The 16,536-nt window shown below is 40.7% G+C and overlaps 1 protein-coding gene across 2 annotated transcripts in view; it reads right to left on the minus strand.

Annotated features, from left to right (window-relative positions):
* The window catches only part of shroom3 (shroom family member 3), a 122,887-nt gene extending 106,355 nt beyond the window's left edge, over positions 1–16,532 (minus strand). For both annotated transcript variants that reach the window (XM_078271614.1, XM_078271613.1), the window contains exon 1: positions 16,015–16,532. In XM_078271614.1, the coding sequence (XP_078127740.1) occupies positions 16,015–16,176 (162 nt within the window). In that variant the 5' untranslated portion in view covers positions 16,177–16,532. The remainder of the gene's footprint in view (positions 1–16,014) is intronic.
* Positions 16,533–16,536: the final 4 nt, after the last annotated feature.

Here is a 16,536-nt window from a genome sequence, read left to right on the forward strand (position 1 = left end):
AGTGTTCAGAAAGACATGAGCACATTCAAATGTTAAACTGCTCCTGATCAACCTGAAACAGTACTGTACAATACTGGCCTTCATTTTTCTTGAGATGTTTTTAATATGACTTTTAAAATTTAGTTGAGAATCTAAAATCACTCCTAAATATTTTTCTTCTTCTACCTGATTGATGAGTTCACCATTAATTTTAATGTTAAGATTATTTATTATCCGCTTTCTTGTTATAGAAAAACACATAGATTTAGTTTTCCTCAGGTTAAGTGTTAAACATGATTTGTTTAGCCAATCAAACACTTTCTCAAGACTTTTAGTCAATGTACTGCTGATAACAACAGGACTTTTGCTGGACACATAAACCACAGTGTCATCGGCATACATCTGAATGCCAACTTCAGGACATACTTCAGGCAGCTTGTTCACATACAGGCTGAAGAGAACAGGCCCCAGTATGGTTCCCTGCGGGATTCTGGTCTTAATTTCACATGGGGCAGATTTTGCATGATCAATAACTACACATTGTTCTCGACCCTGTAAGTATGACTCGAACCATGATAATGTGTGATGTATTATAAGATGATAGTTTTGAGATAAGACGGCTATGATTTACGGTGTCGAATGCCCTCTTTAAGTCCAGGAATAGTGCACCCACGATGTTTCCTTTATCAAGCGGCTGCACAATATTTTCCAATAATGCGCAGATGGCTGTTTCAGTGGAATGGTTCTGTCTGAAACCATACTGTTGAGGGTGTATATACTGATGTATTTCTAAATATTGAGTTAGTTGTTCTGAAACAATTTTTTCTAGTATTTTTGACATTACCGGAACTAGACTTATAGGTCGATAGTTACTAACGTCTGTGGTATTCCCGGACTTAAAGATGGGTTTTACCAGTGACGTTTTCCAAGCATCTGGAAATATTCCAGTTTTAATAGACATTTATAATGTGGGTCAAAGGTTGAATGATAACTTGTGCATATTGTTTGAGGAAAGTTGTGTCTATGTTATAGTTATCTTTGGATAAATTGGTATTCAGGTCTGAAATAGCTTTCAATACCACTGCCTGATTCACTTCTCTAATTTTAAAGGAATTCTCATTCTCTGATGACAATATGTTTAAGTTGCTACTATTAGGCTCGCCATCTAAAAAATAAGAAGCAAGATCTTGTACAGATTTAATAAAAAATTGATTAAAGGCATTAGCAACTTGAACAGGGTCTGATATGTCCTTTTCATTCACATTTTAGTTCATATGAATTATTTGTATTTGCATTAGGTTTAATCAGACTGTTTATTTGTTTCCACATTGCTTTACAATTTCCTTTAGCTTCAGTTAGAATTTTCATATACCGTATTTTCCGGACTATAAGTCGCTCCGGAGTATAAGTCGCATCAGTCAAAAAATGCTTCATGAAGAGGAAAAAAACATATATAAGTCGCACTGGACTATAAGTCGCATTTATTTAGAAATTTATTTCACAAAATCCAAGACCAAGAACAGACATTTAATCTGGAAAGGCAAGTTATTAAACTACACAATATCACACAGAACAAGGGGCTGAATACGGTAGGTGTCCGGTATGTTAATGTAACGTAACTGCACTGTTGACGAGCCTCTCCCAGCAGCACGTTGTTCAAGCACCCATCTGTGGACTCGTTCCTCCAGCTCTGGCCATCTGGATTTCAGCGCGCGACTAGCTTTCTTTGTTTTCTTCATTGCAGTAAGACTAACCTTTTCGCCAGTCCCTAACAAGTTTCTCACTCACTCCAAACTTTCGTTCTGCTGCTCGATTACCGTTTTCGGCTGCGTATTTTACTGCCTGCAGTTTCTTTTCTTTCTCAGTTATCTTTAGGAGCAGCATATAGTTGTCACAAGCCTAGAGCGCCTCTCGCAGCTGTAGACGGTAATGTTTTCAGCATGAAATAACATATAACATGTTAAATTATATATATTTTGATATATAAGTCGCATCTGACTATAAGTCGCAGGACCAGCCAAAGTATGAAAAAAAGTGTGACTTATAGTTCGGAAAATACAGTAATAGTTTGATTTTAAGTTGTGCAATTCTTTTACTACTTGATTTCGTAAACCTTTAAATAACATCAGATCTGTGTCATATCTGGTCTTTTTTTAATTAACTGTCGTGCTGCATCACTTACCCATGGAAGCTGTAACTTTCTTTGTGGCCTTTTACATTGTTTTAAGAACTTATTTAAAATGTTACTCATTGTAGTAGAAAATATTAGTAGAAATATTACACTTATATATATATATATATATATATATATATATATATATATATATATATATATATATATAACACACTTGACTACAATGTTGTGAGACTTCATCCCAATTTGTGTTTGCTAACTCATTCCCAAATTTAATAAGATCCTTGCGGGGAATTGTTAACTTGGTTGCCTTTCGGTCATATTTATATCAATTTAGACGTTTTTTTGAGAGTTTTCTGGAAATTAAGATCATGTTATGATCTGATAAGCCACATACCAGATTGTATGTTTTTAAGACTCTTTCCGGGCTTATTTTAGAAGCTTATATCTATTGCTGTCTGTGATGTTTTTGTCAAGCGAGTCGGTCCATTTACAAATTGATGAAAGTCATATTTTGATATTAGTTCTTTGAGTTGTTTCCTACTGTATAGCACCTTGACTTTTTGGCCTACTTCCTGTTGCCACTAGGGGGTGCTATGACTTTGAGTAAATATCAGCCTTTACATGTCCTCAGGGTTGGACTCCTGATCTCCGGACTCCTTATGAATCCTGAAAAGATTCGAGCCAATTGGACAATGTACACTGAAGTTACACCCGCTTCCTGTTTGGATGGCAAAACGCACAAAATGGCCGCCCCGCCACGGCCATGCCCTATGACGAAAAGTTTTTCTTTTAATAACTTTTCATCTTTAACGTCTTAAGATGGCATAGACCAAATCTGAAGTTGATCGGATGAAATCTCTAGGAGGAATTCGTTAAAGTACGACGTGGAAATGGCCAAAATTGCACTAATTTCGAACATTCAATTCAAAATGGCGGACTTCCTGTTGGGTTTAGGGTATGGCTCCAATGACGTTTTGTGTACATCTTGACATGCTTCATATGTGTACCATGTTTCCTGAGTCTACGTTAAACGTACTGCAGGGGCTCAATTTTTGTAATTTTGTAGGGGGCGCTAGCGAGCCATTTTTGTGCGCCTATTCCCGAAACCCTTAAAATACGTAAATTTTCACCAGAATTGATGCGACCGCCAATTTTGGTGAGTTTTTGAGTATGGTAAGCCCCTTAAAAAGGTGATTCATTGGCCTTCGCCGCTGTTGGCGGTCGGGCCCTAAATATATACAAAATAGATGTTTTGCATAAGAAAAAGGAGGCAGAATGTCCAAAAAATAAATAGTGTGCAATGGGCAGAATTTGATATGCGGCAGATTAACTTTTTGGCTTCATGCCGCACTGAGCAACTCTCATAGGAATGAACGGGGCTCTGCCTTAAACGCTGTATCCAGGTTTTATTATACATCCATGTTTTTGTGGTATGGTGTTACTGTAGCTCATTAAAGATGGCAAATTAATTGACTTGCTAATTAATACCAATTGTAATTGCCAAGGCCCATGAGTGTGTGTCCCATGATCAGATGCTGTTATCCAGATAATATATATTTTTGGTTCAAATTTTAGCAAAGAACTGAAAAAAATCAATCTGAATCATCGGTCTCAAACACTCAAACACACATTCAGGAGCCTGTAGATAACTGGCCAGGTCAGGTTAACCATGAGGGCTAGAAATACACTAACACCAGAAAGGGCCTTTATTTAACTTTTGTTGTTGTTATTGCTGTATCTGTTCTGAAACAATAAACCCCACCTATCTGGAAGTCTTTGAATGTTAAAACAACTGCCAAGAAATTTGCACAGGGTGTGTCTGACCCTCTTCTGAATTACAACATGTATTACTTTTCAACAAAAGCATCATTTGTTTAGGCCCACACACTGCAGCACCAACAAGGGTCCTCAAACAGTGTTCACGCTCATGTACAGTACTGTATGTGCTGAGTGACTTTCATCACCTATATACATACATCCCTAAGGGGACAAAGTTTCATGAAACTCATCAACAAATGGGGGAAATAGTGTCTAATGAGCTGTGCTGATATAAAGGAAATGAAACATCCTCTCAGAGCTGTGAAAGAAAAACAGTGTTGAATGTAAACCATTGCTCAGCTCTGTAGAGCAGTGCACATGCCTACAGTGTTTGCCTTTTTCAGAAATAAATATACCCAAATAAGGCTCACAGAATCACTCAGTAACTGAGAGAGAGAGAGAGAGAGAGAGAGAGAGTGTGTGTGTGTGCGTGCATGCGTGCGTGCCTGCGTGAGCGCGTGCGCGCATGTGACTTCGGTATTCCAGCTGAAATTCATTATCCTTCAGACGGAGATATCCAAACAAAGTGGCTCAGCCTGTTCATACCGTGACTGAAACGACATGCCTCTGCCGAGACAAAGTACTGTTACTGAATTGATTTTGAATAACACAGTTGTTCGTTAAAATGAAGCAATATCTACTTCTGACCCTATATCACAAGTTAAGGCTTTTCTGTGGATGGGAGTTATTCAACCAAAGAATGATTTTTCCTTTTTAGATTGTTTAATCTGAAGGATAATTAGAGGTGAATATTTCCACTATTTCACAGAATCAAAGTGGCAAGGGCGTCCCGGTGGTCTAGTGGATTAGATAAATACCACACAGCCAGGGACCTTTGTTACATGGCATACCCCTTTTATCTGTCCCCATGTTTCAGGTCTGTTTTTACACTTATCTAATAAATAAAGAAAAAAGGGAAAAAAATTAAGCCACAGAGACCAAGATATCCTCCTTACCCATAATCTGACCCATGCTAGGGGCTTGGTCAATATTAAGATTGTAATTTGAATGGGAATCAGGCTACTTTTGTAATCCACTTCCATTAAGAAGGCTTTCACACCTACTTTGTTTGGTCCGGACTTTCGGACTTTTCAGTTTGATCCGAACCAAAATTACAGGTGTGAAACCTCCCGGACCATTTGGTCCGAACCATGCACGGTCAACAAACAGCCCAAATTTGATCCGACCAAAAGAGGTAGTCTCGGTCCGGATCAAGCTGAGCCATGGTCCGGGTTCGTTTCTATTGTGAAAGCATTTTTTGGATGGTTCGGACTTTCGGACCAAATACAGGAAGCTCGGGCATGCTATGTTTGTGTTATAAGACAGGGGAAGTTCCTTAAGAAATAGCTCAGTGCTTAGTGTGTACATGAGAGAGAGAGAGTGACGGTGAATGCGCTCAGCAGACAGCGGCTGGCTATCAGAGCAGAGAATAAATCAGCAGTTTATTTGTTAAGTGGGAGTAAATGTAAATGCTGCAGCTCCTCAAACCCCAAGTAAAGTTCCTGTGCCTAGCTTTTCAACAACGCGACAAAACAAAAAGAGCGTTGGTAGCATGGGGAGAGCAGCAGTCAGTTGAAAAAACTCAGAAACAGAGAGAATACGAGAGGACAGGGAAGCCCGTCTACAAACCAATCAATTACAACTGTCGGCAGACACAGCTCACGTATGTGATGACGACAGGATGCAGTTTTGTCACGTATAGTTCTTTAGTGCGCTTGCATAACTGCAGTGTGAAATCAAATGTATACAATGTAAAAAAACATAAACCTTGGTCCTGACCTTGGTTTCGGACTTTCAGGTGTGAAAGCCCCCAAGACTCACACATTACACAGATTAAAAAATGTTTTCGAAGGTGGGCGATCACGTGACCGACGATCGCATGGCTGCTCGAAGCTGAGGCTCCTCCCCCACCTCCGCATTTTCATTAAAAACCAGGTCTGTTCTTTTTTATTCAACTTCAACCATTTCATTTGTTACCACAGTGACTTAGTGGAATGCCTGCAAGAGCAAAAAAACAGGTCTCCCTGCCGTTTACCTGAGCACAGAACTCTGCCAACTCTGCCAACATGGCAACGGCTAGCAAGGATTCTGATGCTAACGCGGACGCATGGAGGAGGTTATGACCAAGGTCCTGGAAAAACAACAAAGTGGGCTTCAATCAGCGGTCCGCATCGCAGTGAAGGAAGCGTTAGCAGAAATTGACACCTCGCAACAACACATCAGGACAGAGCTTGAGAGGCAGGGAACTACAGTAACAATGACTAGACGAGGCGCAAAGAGACAACAGACAGATGAGAAACATGGTGAAAGTCACCATTGATGACCAGAAGAAATTTGAATTGAAGTTAGCCGAACTGGAGGACAGATCGAGAACAAACAATGTGCGCATCGGAGTGAAAGAGGGCAGCGAAAAAGATGACCCAGTTGGATTTCTGCAAAATCAGTTGCCAAAATGGATCCCCTCCTTACGAAACAGGGCTACCATCAAAATTGACAGGGCGCACGCATGCTGATTCTCAGGTGTCTGAGATAACAGGACCGTCAAGCAATTATCCAGGGGGCGAGACAAATAAAGCAGGAAGGCCCGATTCGTAATTCCAACGCAACGCTGCGCTTTAAGCCTGACTACAGTGTTTTCACCGTCCAACGGCACCAGGAATTTATAGGAGTGCAGCGTAAGCTGCATGCTAAAGGCATCCCAACCTTTCTTATTTATCCAGCAACTCTGAGAGTAACCCACGGAGGGAGAACGCTCACATTCACTGCACCCAAGGAAGCGGACAAGTTCTGTCGAGATCTGGATATGGAGGAGGAGGACGTTTTTCACACCGTTTATTTCAAAACTTAATAGATGGTTGGGACTTAGTTTTAAGTTTGTTTTTTTACATTGTTCATGTTTAACATAGGAAAGCGCTAGACCTGTTTCAGTTAACCTGTGACTTTAGACAGGAGGGGCAGTTTTGAGCTGGAGTTTTTGTGCGAGCTGCGTTTGATGCGGCCACGTATCTTACAGAGAGTTAGGGGGTCTGCAGTCTCGGAGGGCTAGGGGATTTATTTAATTTTTTATGTTTTCACCACACTTTGTTTAGATCTAACAGCTCACCCTTTGCTACAAATGTATCAGTGGATTCTGGTAGGGTACTTGAGACATGTATACGTGTACATTTTGAAGATGGCTGAACTTTCAATCCTTTCAGTTAACATCAGGGGGCTAAAGGGACAGATCAAACAAGCTAAATTCCTGGACTATTTAAGAAGGAAGAACATAGACGTGGTGCTTATTCAAGAGTCACATTTACGTAAATCGTCTACAAAATAAATATTTCAAAGTTGCTACTTCATCAAGTGACGACACCAAATCCAAGGGCTCCATTGTGTTGTCTGCTGTCGCGGAAATGCGCACTCACCATAGACAAAAGTAGTAAAGACCTAACAGGCAGGATATAATATATATGTACCACGATAAGGGGTAGGAAAATAGCCTTTGTATCGGTATACGCACTGGATACATATCAAATACCAAGTTTTTTCCCGTGCCTAACAAATGAATTGCTTTCTCTCAATGACTATTCACTAATTATAGGGGGAGACATGAACGCTGTACTAGATTTAAATCAGGATAGATCAGTGGTCAACCACACGAAAGCCCCAAAACACATATCGGACATGTTTAAAGCAGTTGTGGAATCCCACCATCTTACAGATATATGGAGGATGCACAATCCTACTAGCAAGGATTACACCTTCTTTTCCACACGTCACCTCACCCACTCCCGCATTGATTATATTTTGTGCTCCAGTGAACTTAAGGCAATGTTCCACACGATAGCAATAGAACCAGCAATCCTGTCTGATCACAATGCACTGATAACCACATTCCATTGTGATGTTAGGAGAAAGATCTAGAACGTGGCAATTTAATAATTCCCTTCTCCAAAACACAGCTTTTGATACAGAGTTTAGAGCCAAGCTGGTGGAATTTATATCAATCAATACTGACTCAGTTTCGGACCCGGTGTACATTTGGCAAGCCACTAAAGGATTTATTAGAGATTTCACATCTTCCTTTGTGGTCAATTTGAAGAAAAAGAGAGAGATGCAAGGATTGCTGAGCTGCAAGAACGTTGTAAATCGTTAGAGCAGTCTCTAAAGACGTGTTTTTCTAAATCTACACATACTCTTCTAGTCACAAATCGAGCAGAGCTAAATGATCTACGAAGAGGTAGAGCTGAATTCATAATGAACAGCATGAGGCAAAATTACTGTTTTAATGGTTGCAAACTAAGTAAATTGCTGGCTCTGAAATTAAAACAAAGCGAGTCCAGAGCTGCTATCAACAGCATCCACACGAACCGAGGTATCTCAACGAACCCTAAAGATATCACCGCCACTTTCCAATCCTTTTATTCAAAGTTGTATGAATCCTCCTGCAATCTGGATCCGACGCAGTGCCAAAAGTTCCTGAAAGAGCTAAATGTGCCTCTTCTTGACTCAGAGGAGGCAGAACAACTGGGTCAACCTATAACGTTAGAGGAACTTAAATCAGCATTAAAAACATGAATGGAATTCCATCAGAACTTTTACTACAGTACTTTGACATACTAGGACCTATCATTTTACAAACTTTGACCTCGGCCATAGAGAGGGGCACCTTTCATCAACAAACCAACACTGCACTAATTTCGGTCATACACAAAAAGGGCAAAGATCCTACGGAGTGCTCAAACTACAGGCCCATCAACCTCATTGGGACTGATATTAAGCTCTGTTCCAAAGTCTTGGCACTACGCCTAGAACGCTTTATTGAGAAGCTAGGCCACCCCGACCAATCAGGGTTTATACCAAAGCGTCACGCTGCAGGCAATATATGCAGATTATTCCATGTAATAGAAGAAGCCAAAAACCTTCCAACAACGGCAGCAGTTTTATCACTGGACGCGGAAAAGGCTTTTGACCGCCTAGAGTGGAACTACTTGTGGCAAGTAATGGAGAGGCTTGGTTTGGGAGCCAAATTCATTGACATGGTACGTACTTTATATGCGAATCCCAAGGCCATAGTCTCAACCAATGGCCTGCATTCACAGCCATTCCCCATCGCACAGGGCTCACAACAGGGATGCCCGCTCTCTCCCATGTTATTTGCGATCTCTCTTGAACCGTTAGCCCAAGCCATAAGTCAAAATAAAATATGTAATGTCCAGATTAAATTCAATAACAACTCAATATCGTTATTTGTAGATCATATTTTGCTGTACATCTCTGACCAAAAATTCTTAAGATCTTTAACGAATTTGGCTCAATCTCCGGGTATAAAATCAATTGGAATAAGTCTAATCTTCTTCTGTTGACCAACAGACAGATGACATCAGCTATTAGTGATGTCACTACGGTCCAGGATTGCTGTTGTTAAAATGAACATAGTTCCTCGTGTGAATTTCTTGAGTACAAGATCCCCTTACCCCCACCAATACATTTCTGGAAGAAACTTCGGCAGTATATTTGGAACAACAACCTAGGCTAAAATACTCTACCTTGCAACTACCACAAACAAGGGAGGCCTGGCCCTCCCTAACCTTAAAGTGTACCAGAGAGCCTTTCAACTACGGGCCCTCAGAGTGTGGATGGACCCCTCATCTACAGTCCCATGGAGAGAAATAGCAAAACCTCACTGGAAGTCTAAGACTGCAAGACCTTGCTTTTGCAGGTGTGTGCCCAAAAAAGTGTATGCTAGCCTATGGCCCTATTAACACACTGACCAACTTTAAACAGGTGGATGAGCACCTATGATACACCAATAAATGGCATTTTAATACCCCAATATGGCACAATGCACACCTAATGTCTAGTAACAAACCCTTTACTTGTAACCAGTGGAGTGACAGAGGTATTTATACTTTAGACCAGCTATTCAATGAGGAAGGTATGTTAAGTTTTGAAGACCTGAGAGCTAGCTACAAGGTCCCTAGGACATCCTTCTTCCTTTATCTTCGCTTAAGGTCAGCCCTAAAATGTTATGGAATGCCATGGGGGAACAGTCTTGAGGTGCACCCAATCATTAAATGGCTTGTTGATTCTCCTGTGAGAGGATTAGTGTCCAGGATTTACGCTAAACTGATGCAAGTATCCGTAGGAGAACTCCCAATAGTAAAGAAATGGGAGAGAGCTGAGCCCTGAGGGGAACATAATTAATTGGGAGACAGTTTGGGACAACATTTCCCACTGTTCCAAACACAAATCACCAGCAGAGCCACTTCAACATATGCCATAGGACATATTGGACTCCTCAGAAGAGATACGTCTCTAAAGTCATTCCTACTCCCTATTGCACATTCTGTCAACCTGAACAAACTGGACTTTCCTGCACATGGTCTGGGAGTGTGAACAGGTACATGAGTTTTGGAATAAAACAACATCAATAATATCTGATGTGCTAGGATGTCAAATTCCTACTGACCCGATTGTTTTGTAATGACGACTCTAAATCACACCTGCTTGGGAGACAGAAGAACATTTGGCTAGCCGGCTCAACCGCAACCAAGAAAATGATAGCTCAACACTAGCTCCCCCCTACTCGCTTTGTATAAAACAGTGGTTGGCGTACTTCCAAGACATAGTTATGCTTGAGCTCTTTACAGCAAGGATTAACAAAGCCAAGTCATCGACTATAGATCTATGGAAAAACGCAGCAGCAGTATTAGTCCTAATGACCTCAACACCACAAGAATTAGAGGAGAGCTACTAGACAAGGTGTGATTTTTATTTTCTTGTATATTGGTTTGTTTTGTTTTCCTCGAGACCACAGAGGTTGGGGGGTGGGAGAGGGTTTTGGTTCTTGTTTGATTGTATTTGTTTGTTCTGTATGTTGTATGTTCAAAAATATAAAAAGAATTAAAAAAATTGATTATTAAAAAAAAAAAAATGTTTTCGAAGCAACAGAGGCTGAGATATCCTGACTTTTCATCCTTAGTATGGGTCAAGCTCTAAAAACGGAATCCTACATTTCCCATAATGTAACTGTATCTTTTGGACCCTCCCTAACTGGAAAACACCCACGTCTTTCAAACCACACCTATTTCAATGGAGGCGTTGTAATATAAATTTGTCTCCAAACCAAAGCTGAGATAACCCTGATGACATTTGTCATGGGGTTACCCCATGCCTTCAATTAAGCCAGTGGTAGCATTGGTCCTAGCATGCTAAGCTAACCCTAGCATGAGCATTAGCATATGTCTGTTAACATTAGCATTACCATTAGCATGTGGGCTAGCATCAGTGGGCTTGTCAATTCATGTTATTTCCTTTCAGTGTATTTAAGTACTAGTCGAAAGAGTAGAAATCATGATTTGATAAATACGACACATACACAGTTAATTTCAAGTTATTTATTTTAGGTTATTGGATTTACCCAAGGTCATCCAAATGTTTGCATGTCTCATTCACCTGTTCTCATCTTCAAGGAGGGATCTGGGTCGAAGTGGCAAACAGAAAGTGACAGAGTTTGGTGTAATTTATAGGGGGGGAAGACCTGGAACGGTCCAAGTGTAAGCCAGTACAGAGGGGGGTACTGGAGTGCCTAAAGCTTTCTGTTTTGAGAAACTTGTTCAGCATGTAACATTTAATTTCTGGTTTTATAGTTGGTATATTGTGTATTAATGTAGCCAGAAATGTTTTTGGAATGTTGAGGTAACATGAAGGGGTTTGATTGATTTCCAATTAACTTTGGTTTGTCTTGTAGGAGGGGCTTCAGGTATAAAGGAAGGAGGCAGAGGCTCCTCGGGAAGAATAGTCAGGGCCTGATTTAGGCTTTTGTATTGTTTAATATTTGTTTGGTATGATAATTTGAATAGTTTGTACTTAGTTTCCTTGTTTGGTTTTTGCTATTTTTGATATATTTTTGTAATAATTCATCCTTGCACTACTGCACTTTCCCTGTGAATGGGGAAGAAATAAATCAAAGCACCAGGTGAAGAACTGAGTCCATGTCTCCTCCTCCTTCCACCATTGGGCTAAACCTTACAACATTACTATGGCATCATCAATGTTATTTACTCAGAACTGACCAAACTCCTTCACAGGCAGAGAAACAGATGACATTCTACAACTGTTTTCACAGGTTGAGTGGTACTAAAGGGCAACACAAAATATAGTTATACAACATGTGTCTAAATCTAACCGGGAGGTCCCAAACCTCGAGGTTAGGATCCAGTAGCAGTGTGGCATTTGTGGAAACAGTTGTTTACTGTGAATAAAGTGTACATTATGTCTGTGGCTTATTCTTTATGTTTTAAAAGAAATAACCCGGCTCCTATTTTGGTATTTTTATTCATCATTTTATTTACGTATAAAATTTTAGCATTTTATACAGCAACTTTACTGCCACACAATGCTTTAGCAAGGTAAAGTCTGCTTTAGGCCTTTGCTCTTTGCTTAAGTTTGAACGTTCCTGACAGGATCCCAAACACATGCTACATTTTCAATCTAGAAGTAATAGCATGTGACTATGAGTCCCTCATCAGGATCCACATTTATGATCGGGAAATCAACTTGCTCCTGCTGATTCTGCTAATCTCCTGCTAACCTCCTGCTTACTATGCTAGCCTGGGCTAGTCAAGTTTTCTAATGCAAACATCAGAGTAAACACCGTAAGCTCCAGCTAGTAAAACCATCCCTGCAGCTATCTCATGAACACGAGTCGCTCATAATTCGGTTTGAGAGGCAGACACCATCTCCACATTTAAGAGTAAGCTTAAACTCTTCTCTTTGATAGCCTATAGTTAGGGCTGACTCAGGTTTGCCTTGGACCAGCCCTTAGTTACGGTGCTATTAGTCTATATCCACCACGTTCCAATTTTGGGATTGCTCTGGTGCCGCAGGAAATTCCGCCAGATGCATGTCTTTTCGCCGATGTCCGTTTCCTTCCGCTTTCTTTGTGTTGGAATTTTAAACTCTGGTCGATTTATGGGGACTATGGTTAACTGCTCCTCAGATCTCTGCAGGGTAAATCCAGACAGTTAGCTAGACTATCTGTCCAATCTGAGTTTTCTCTCGCACGACTAAAACAACTTTTGAACGTACACGTTCCACCAAAACATGTTCCTTCCCGAGGCTATTTTGCAGCAGCTCCGTGCGGAGTTTAGCGCCGCCCATGATGATTGTGAATGGTTTAAGGAAATGCCAATAAACTAGAGCACGTTTTTCTCCCATCCCGGAATGCTGTGTGGACTAGGCAGACCCTCCTCCGCAGCGCTGTGGAGGTAGGTCTGGCAATGCAAGACTACGATGCTATACACACTGAGCTCCTCTCTCGCCTAAACCAAATTATAAAATGGTCAAGTAAGCTGACTGGGGAGCCCCAGCTGCACCCCACATCCCTGTATGCTAAACAACTACAGCGGATAGCTATGGCTATCAAAGAAGATAGCCTACACCCTCTGAATAGGGAATTCCAGTATCTCCCCTCTGGATGGAGGCTAAAAGTTCCTGGTTACAGAACTACAAGATTTAAAAACAGTTTTGTACCAGCGGCAATCACTCTGTTAAACAAACAGTAAAATTATTTGCACAAAATGCACAAGCACTTTGGTCATGTACTGTTTTCTATTCCTTTTTTTCTATGTTTTACTACCTGTTTGTATATGTTTTAATGTTTTGTGTGTTGCATGTGTTGTGGTCTACAAAGTTTTAAGGATGTCCTGCCTCTTAGACTGTAAAACTAGTTTACCTACGGGTACCAATAAAGTAACCTAACCTAACCTAACCTAACCCTGGCAGTGTTATTGCACACATTCAGTTTGATGCGATTCATGAGACCTTCAGTTTCAGACTCATTAAAACTGTTTAACTTGAGCTGAACCACCTGGCTTAACAGAAACCTTCACTGTGACCTCTGACACAAGCTTAGAACCACAAAAAGTGTACTGCACTGATGATAAACAATCTGAGAGTGCCAAATCTCTTCACCTTTACTTTTTGCTGAAAAAAGGCGGAAGAAGAAGAGATTTAGTGTGGATGGAGAGCTTCACAAAAAGGACCTGAAAGCGTTTTCACTGTGTTTTCAGATTTGGTATGAACTGAGAGAGACAAAATAAAAAATAAAAGCATGACACATAATTCACATTCTTGTATACCCGTCTTGTTTGGCCTCCGTCCCAGAATAACCTCCACACACACACACACACACACACACACACACACACACACACACACACACACACACACACACACACACACACACACACACCAGCCTGCGGATTTGCATTTTAATAAAATGAGGCCACCATGGCTGCAAAGGCAGAAGGGAGTCATTAGTGATCGCTTTCCTTATTACAGACATGGCATGACAAATCATCAGTCATTAAAATACTATGGACTATCAGTCCATAGTATTCAGTCAGTCAGTGCTGAGCGATTCACCTTTTTTAAATCCTAATCACACTTTAGACACAGCTCACTTTATCAATGATGCCTTAACAAGCTAAAAGAGGTGAAATAAATATTCAGCAACCATTGATTTTGCTAGCTAAAATAACAATTGTTTAGTCAGCCGTAGTTAATTAATGTTAATTCAGTGAGTTGGGCAACTACAAAATTGAACTCTGCATGCCAATCTAGCATCAAAATCTGTTTTCCTGTTGAATTGTGTTCACCATGTGCTTCCCATTGCACTGCCTCCCTAAATTGGGTGTAGGTTATGGTTAGATGTTGCAGAGATGACTGGTTGGGGCTAGGGATAAGGTTTAGTGCAGTTTAAGATAACGCGGAACAAATCAATGGTATAACAGACTCATATTAATGCGGCTTTGACACACAGGAGTCTGTATTATTGAGACTTGTCTAAAGATGGTTTTGTTGAGGAAGTACAGGAAGTTAATTGTGTCTGTGTGGTGTTTAAATGACAGCCTTTGCCTATAGGTAAACAATCTAGTATTAGCTGGTCGCATTATGTTTTTTTCACTTGTCGTTGAGTGTGATTGGCAAATAGTGAATAGTAAACAGTTGTCAGATACTTTCAGTTTTTCAGTGCTTTTGAGCACATCATATCATTGTTTTAAGCGTATTACCTTAAAATCTCTGAATCAGTAACTCCAGGTTTCAGGGTTGTCTGTGAAGCCAACGCTAGCTTAGCAGCGACAGTGAGGACCTGTTAACTAAACCATATCAACAGCAGTCAGATGAAATACTAAAGCATTGTGAGATTTGATTTACCATTATAGGCTATACCACAACTGGGAAACTGCAGCTGCTAGCCACAAATTTAACGCCAGTTATAACATGTAAAAAATGTTTGCTAAATTGGTCACAAATAGCCTAACTGTTACAGGTCTGAAGTATAATGTATGTGTCCTATCCCACAGGGAGAACGTAATCCTGATAACATCCAAAGTTTTATTCCTACTGAGACTTCACTTTTTAATAACTGCAAATCCAAACTGTTGGCGTGAAGTTTAAAAAAAAAGTGGGAATTCACCAGGCTGGGAGGACAAAATTAAATGTTATTGGTTGCATAATAGGAAATATAGGTTCCACTGTTTTCGGAGCATGACCCATAACAAAAAATCAGGATATCTCTGTCTCTGCCTCTTTATTTTGATCATTCTTTTTAAATCTGTCTCTTATTAAGGCACCCAACTTTAAGGAAGTGCAATACTGGCTGGATGTTCTTTACATTTCAATCTCAATATTGGTCAGAAGGAAGCTATTCAAGTTACTTGTTATATTTAAGCACTAGGACTTGTACCTAAGTACTAATTAAAATGCATGAGTTTTATTTGTAATGGAGTAGTAGCCTTTATTTAATTGTTGCTACTTCCAACACTGACATTGCTAAATTATAAACAAACAGTCTTGTAGTCTACAAGACTTTTATTAATCTACAAGTTGTAGATTAATAAAAATAAACAGGCTACATTGTTTGACTACTGCCAAGTAGGCTATTAGCCCATTATGTCATATACAGACACTGACTGTACAGGTCCCAGTAGTGTAAGCTAGGAGATGTCAAAAGTGAAAATATCATACATCACACAATGTGTAACACATATAATGAGATGACACAACGAGGAAAAAGTATCGTAGACTACCTTGGAGATGATGAGCGGTTCTCCGTGCTCCAGGCCGCCTTGCAGGGTGAAGCCCCACGGCGCTCCTCCCTGCAGCCGGGCCTCCACCAGCACCCAGCCGCCGCCGCCTCCTCCTCCTCCGCCCGCCGCCTGTTGGAGCCCCGCCTGGACACCGTTCTCCATGTCCCTGCCAGCGAGCGCTCAATCCGGGCTCCTCGCTCCTCAGCCCGGCTGCGGCCCGGCGGACTGAGGAAGGGGAAACCGGACTGCAGAAAACGATTTCTCCTTCACAAGCGCATTTCCTTCATTCATTTATAACTCCTCGATACGAAAAAGGAAAGACAGAGGTGCCGGAGCACCGAGCTGCGTTTCCTGCAAAGTGCATTCCTGAAGCGCAGAGAGCTGATTCTCCGGCAAATATACTCAGCAACACCCCGAAACTATCAGTTAGAGTCTGGGGAGAAGGTTAAAAAGTTTACTGAGAGTAGAAAGTCATACAATTTCAAGATGCTCAAACAGAAATCCGAACCTCTCTCTCTATCT

Source organism: Sander vitreus, chromosome 16 (assembly GCF_031162955.1).
Source record: "Sander vitreus isolate 19-12246 chromosome 16, sanVit1, whole genome shotgun sequence".
NCBI lineage: Eukaryota > Metazoa > Chordata > Actinopteri > Perciformes > Percidae > Sander > Sander vitreus.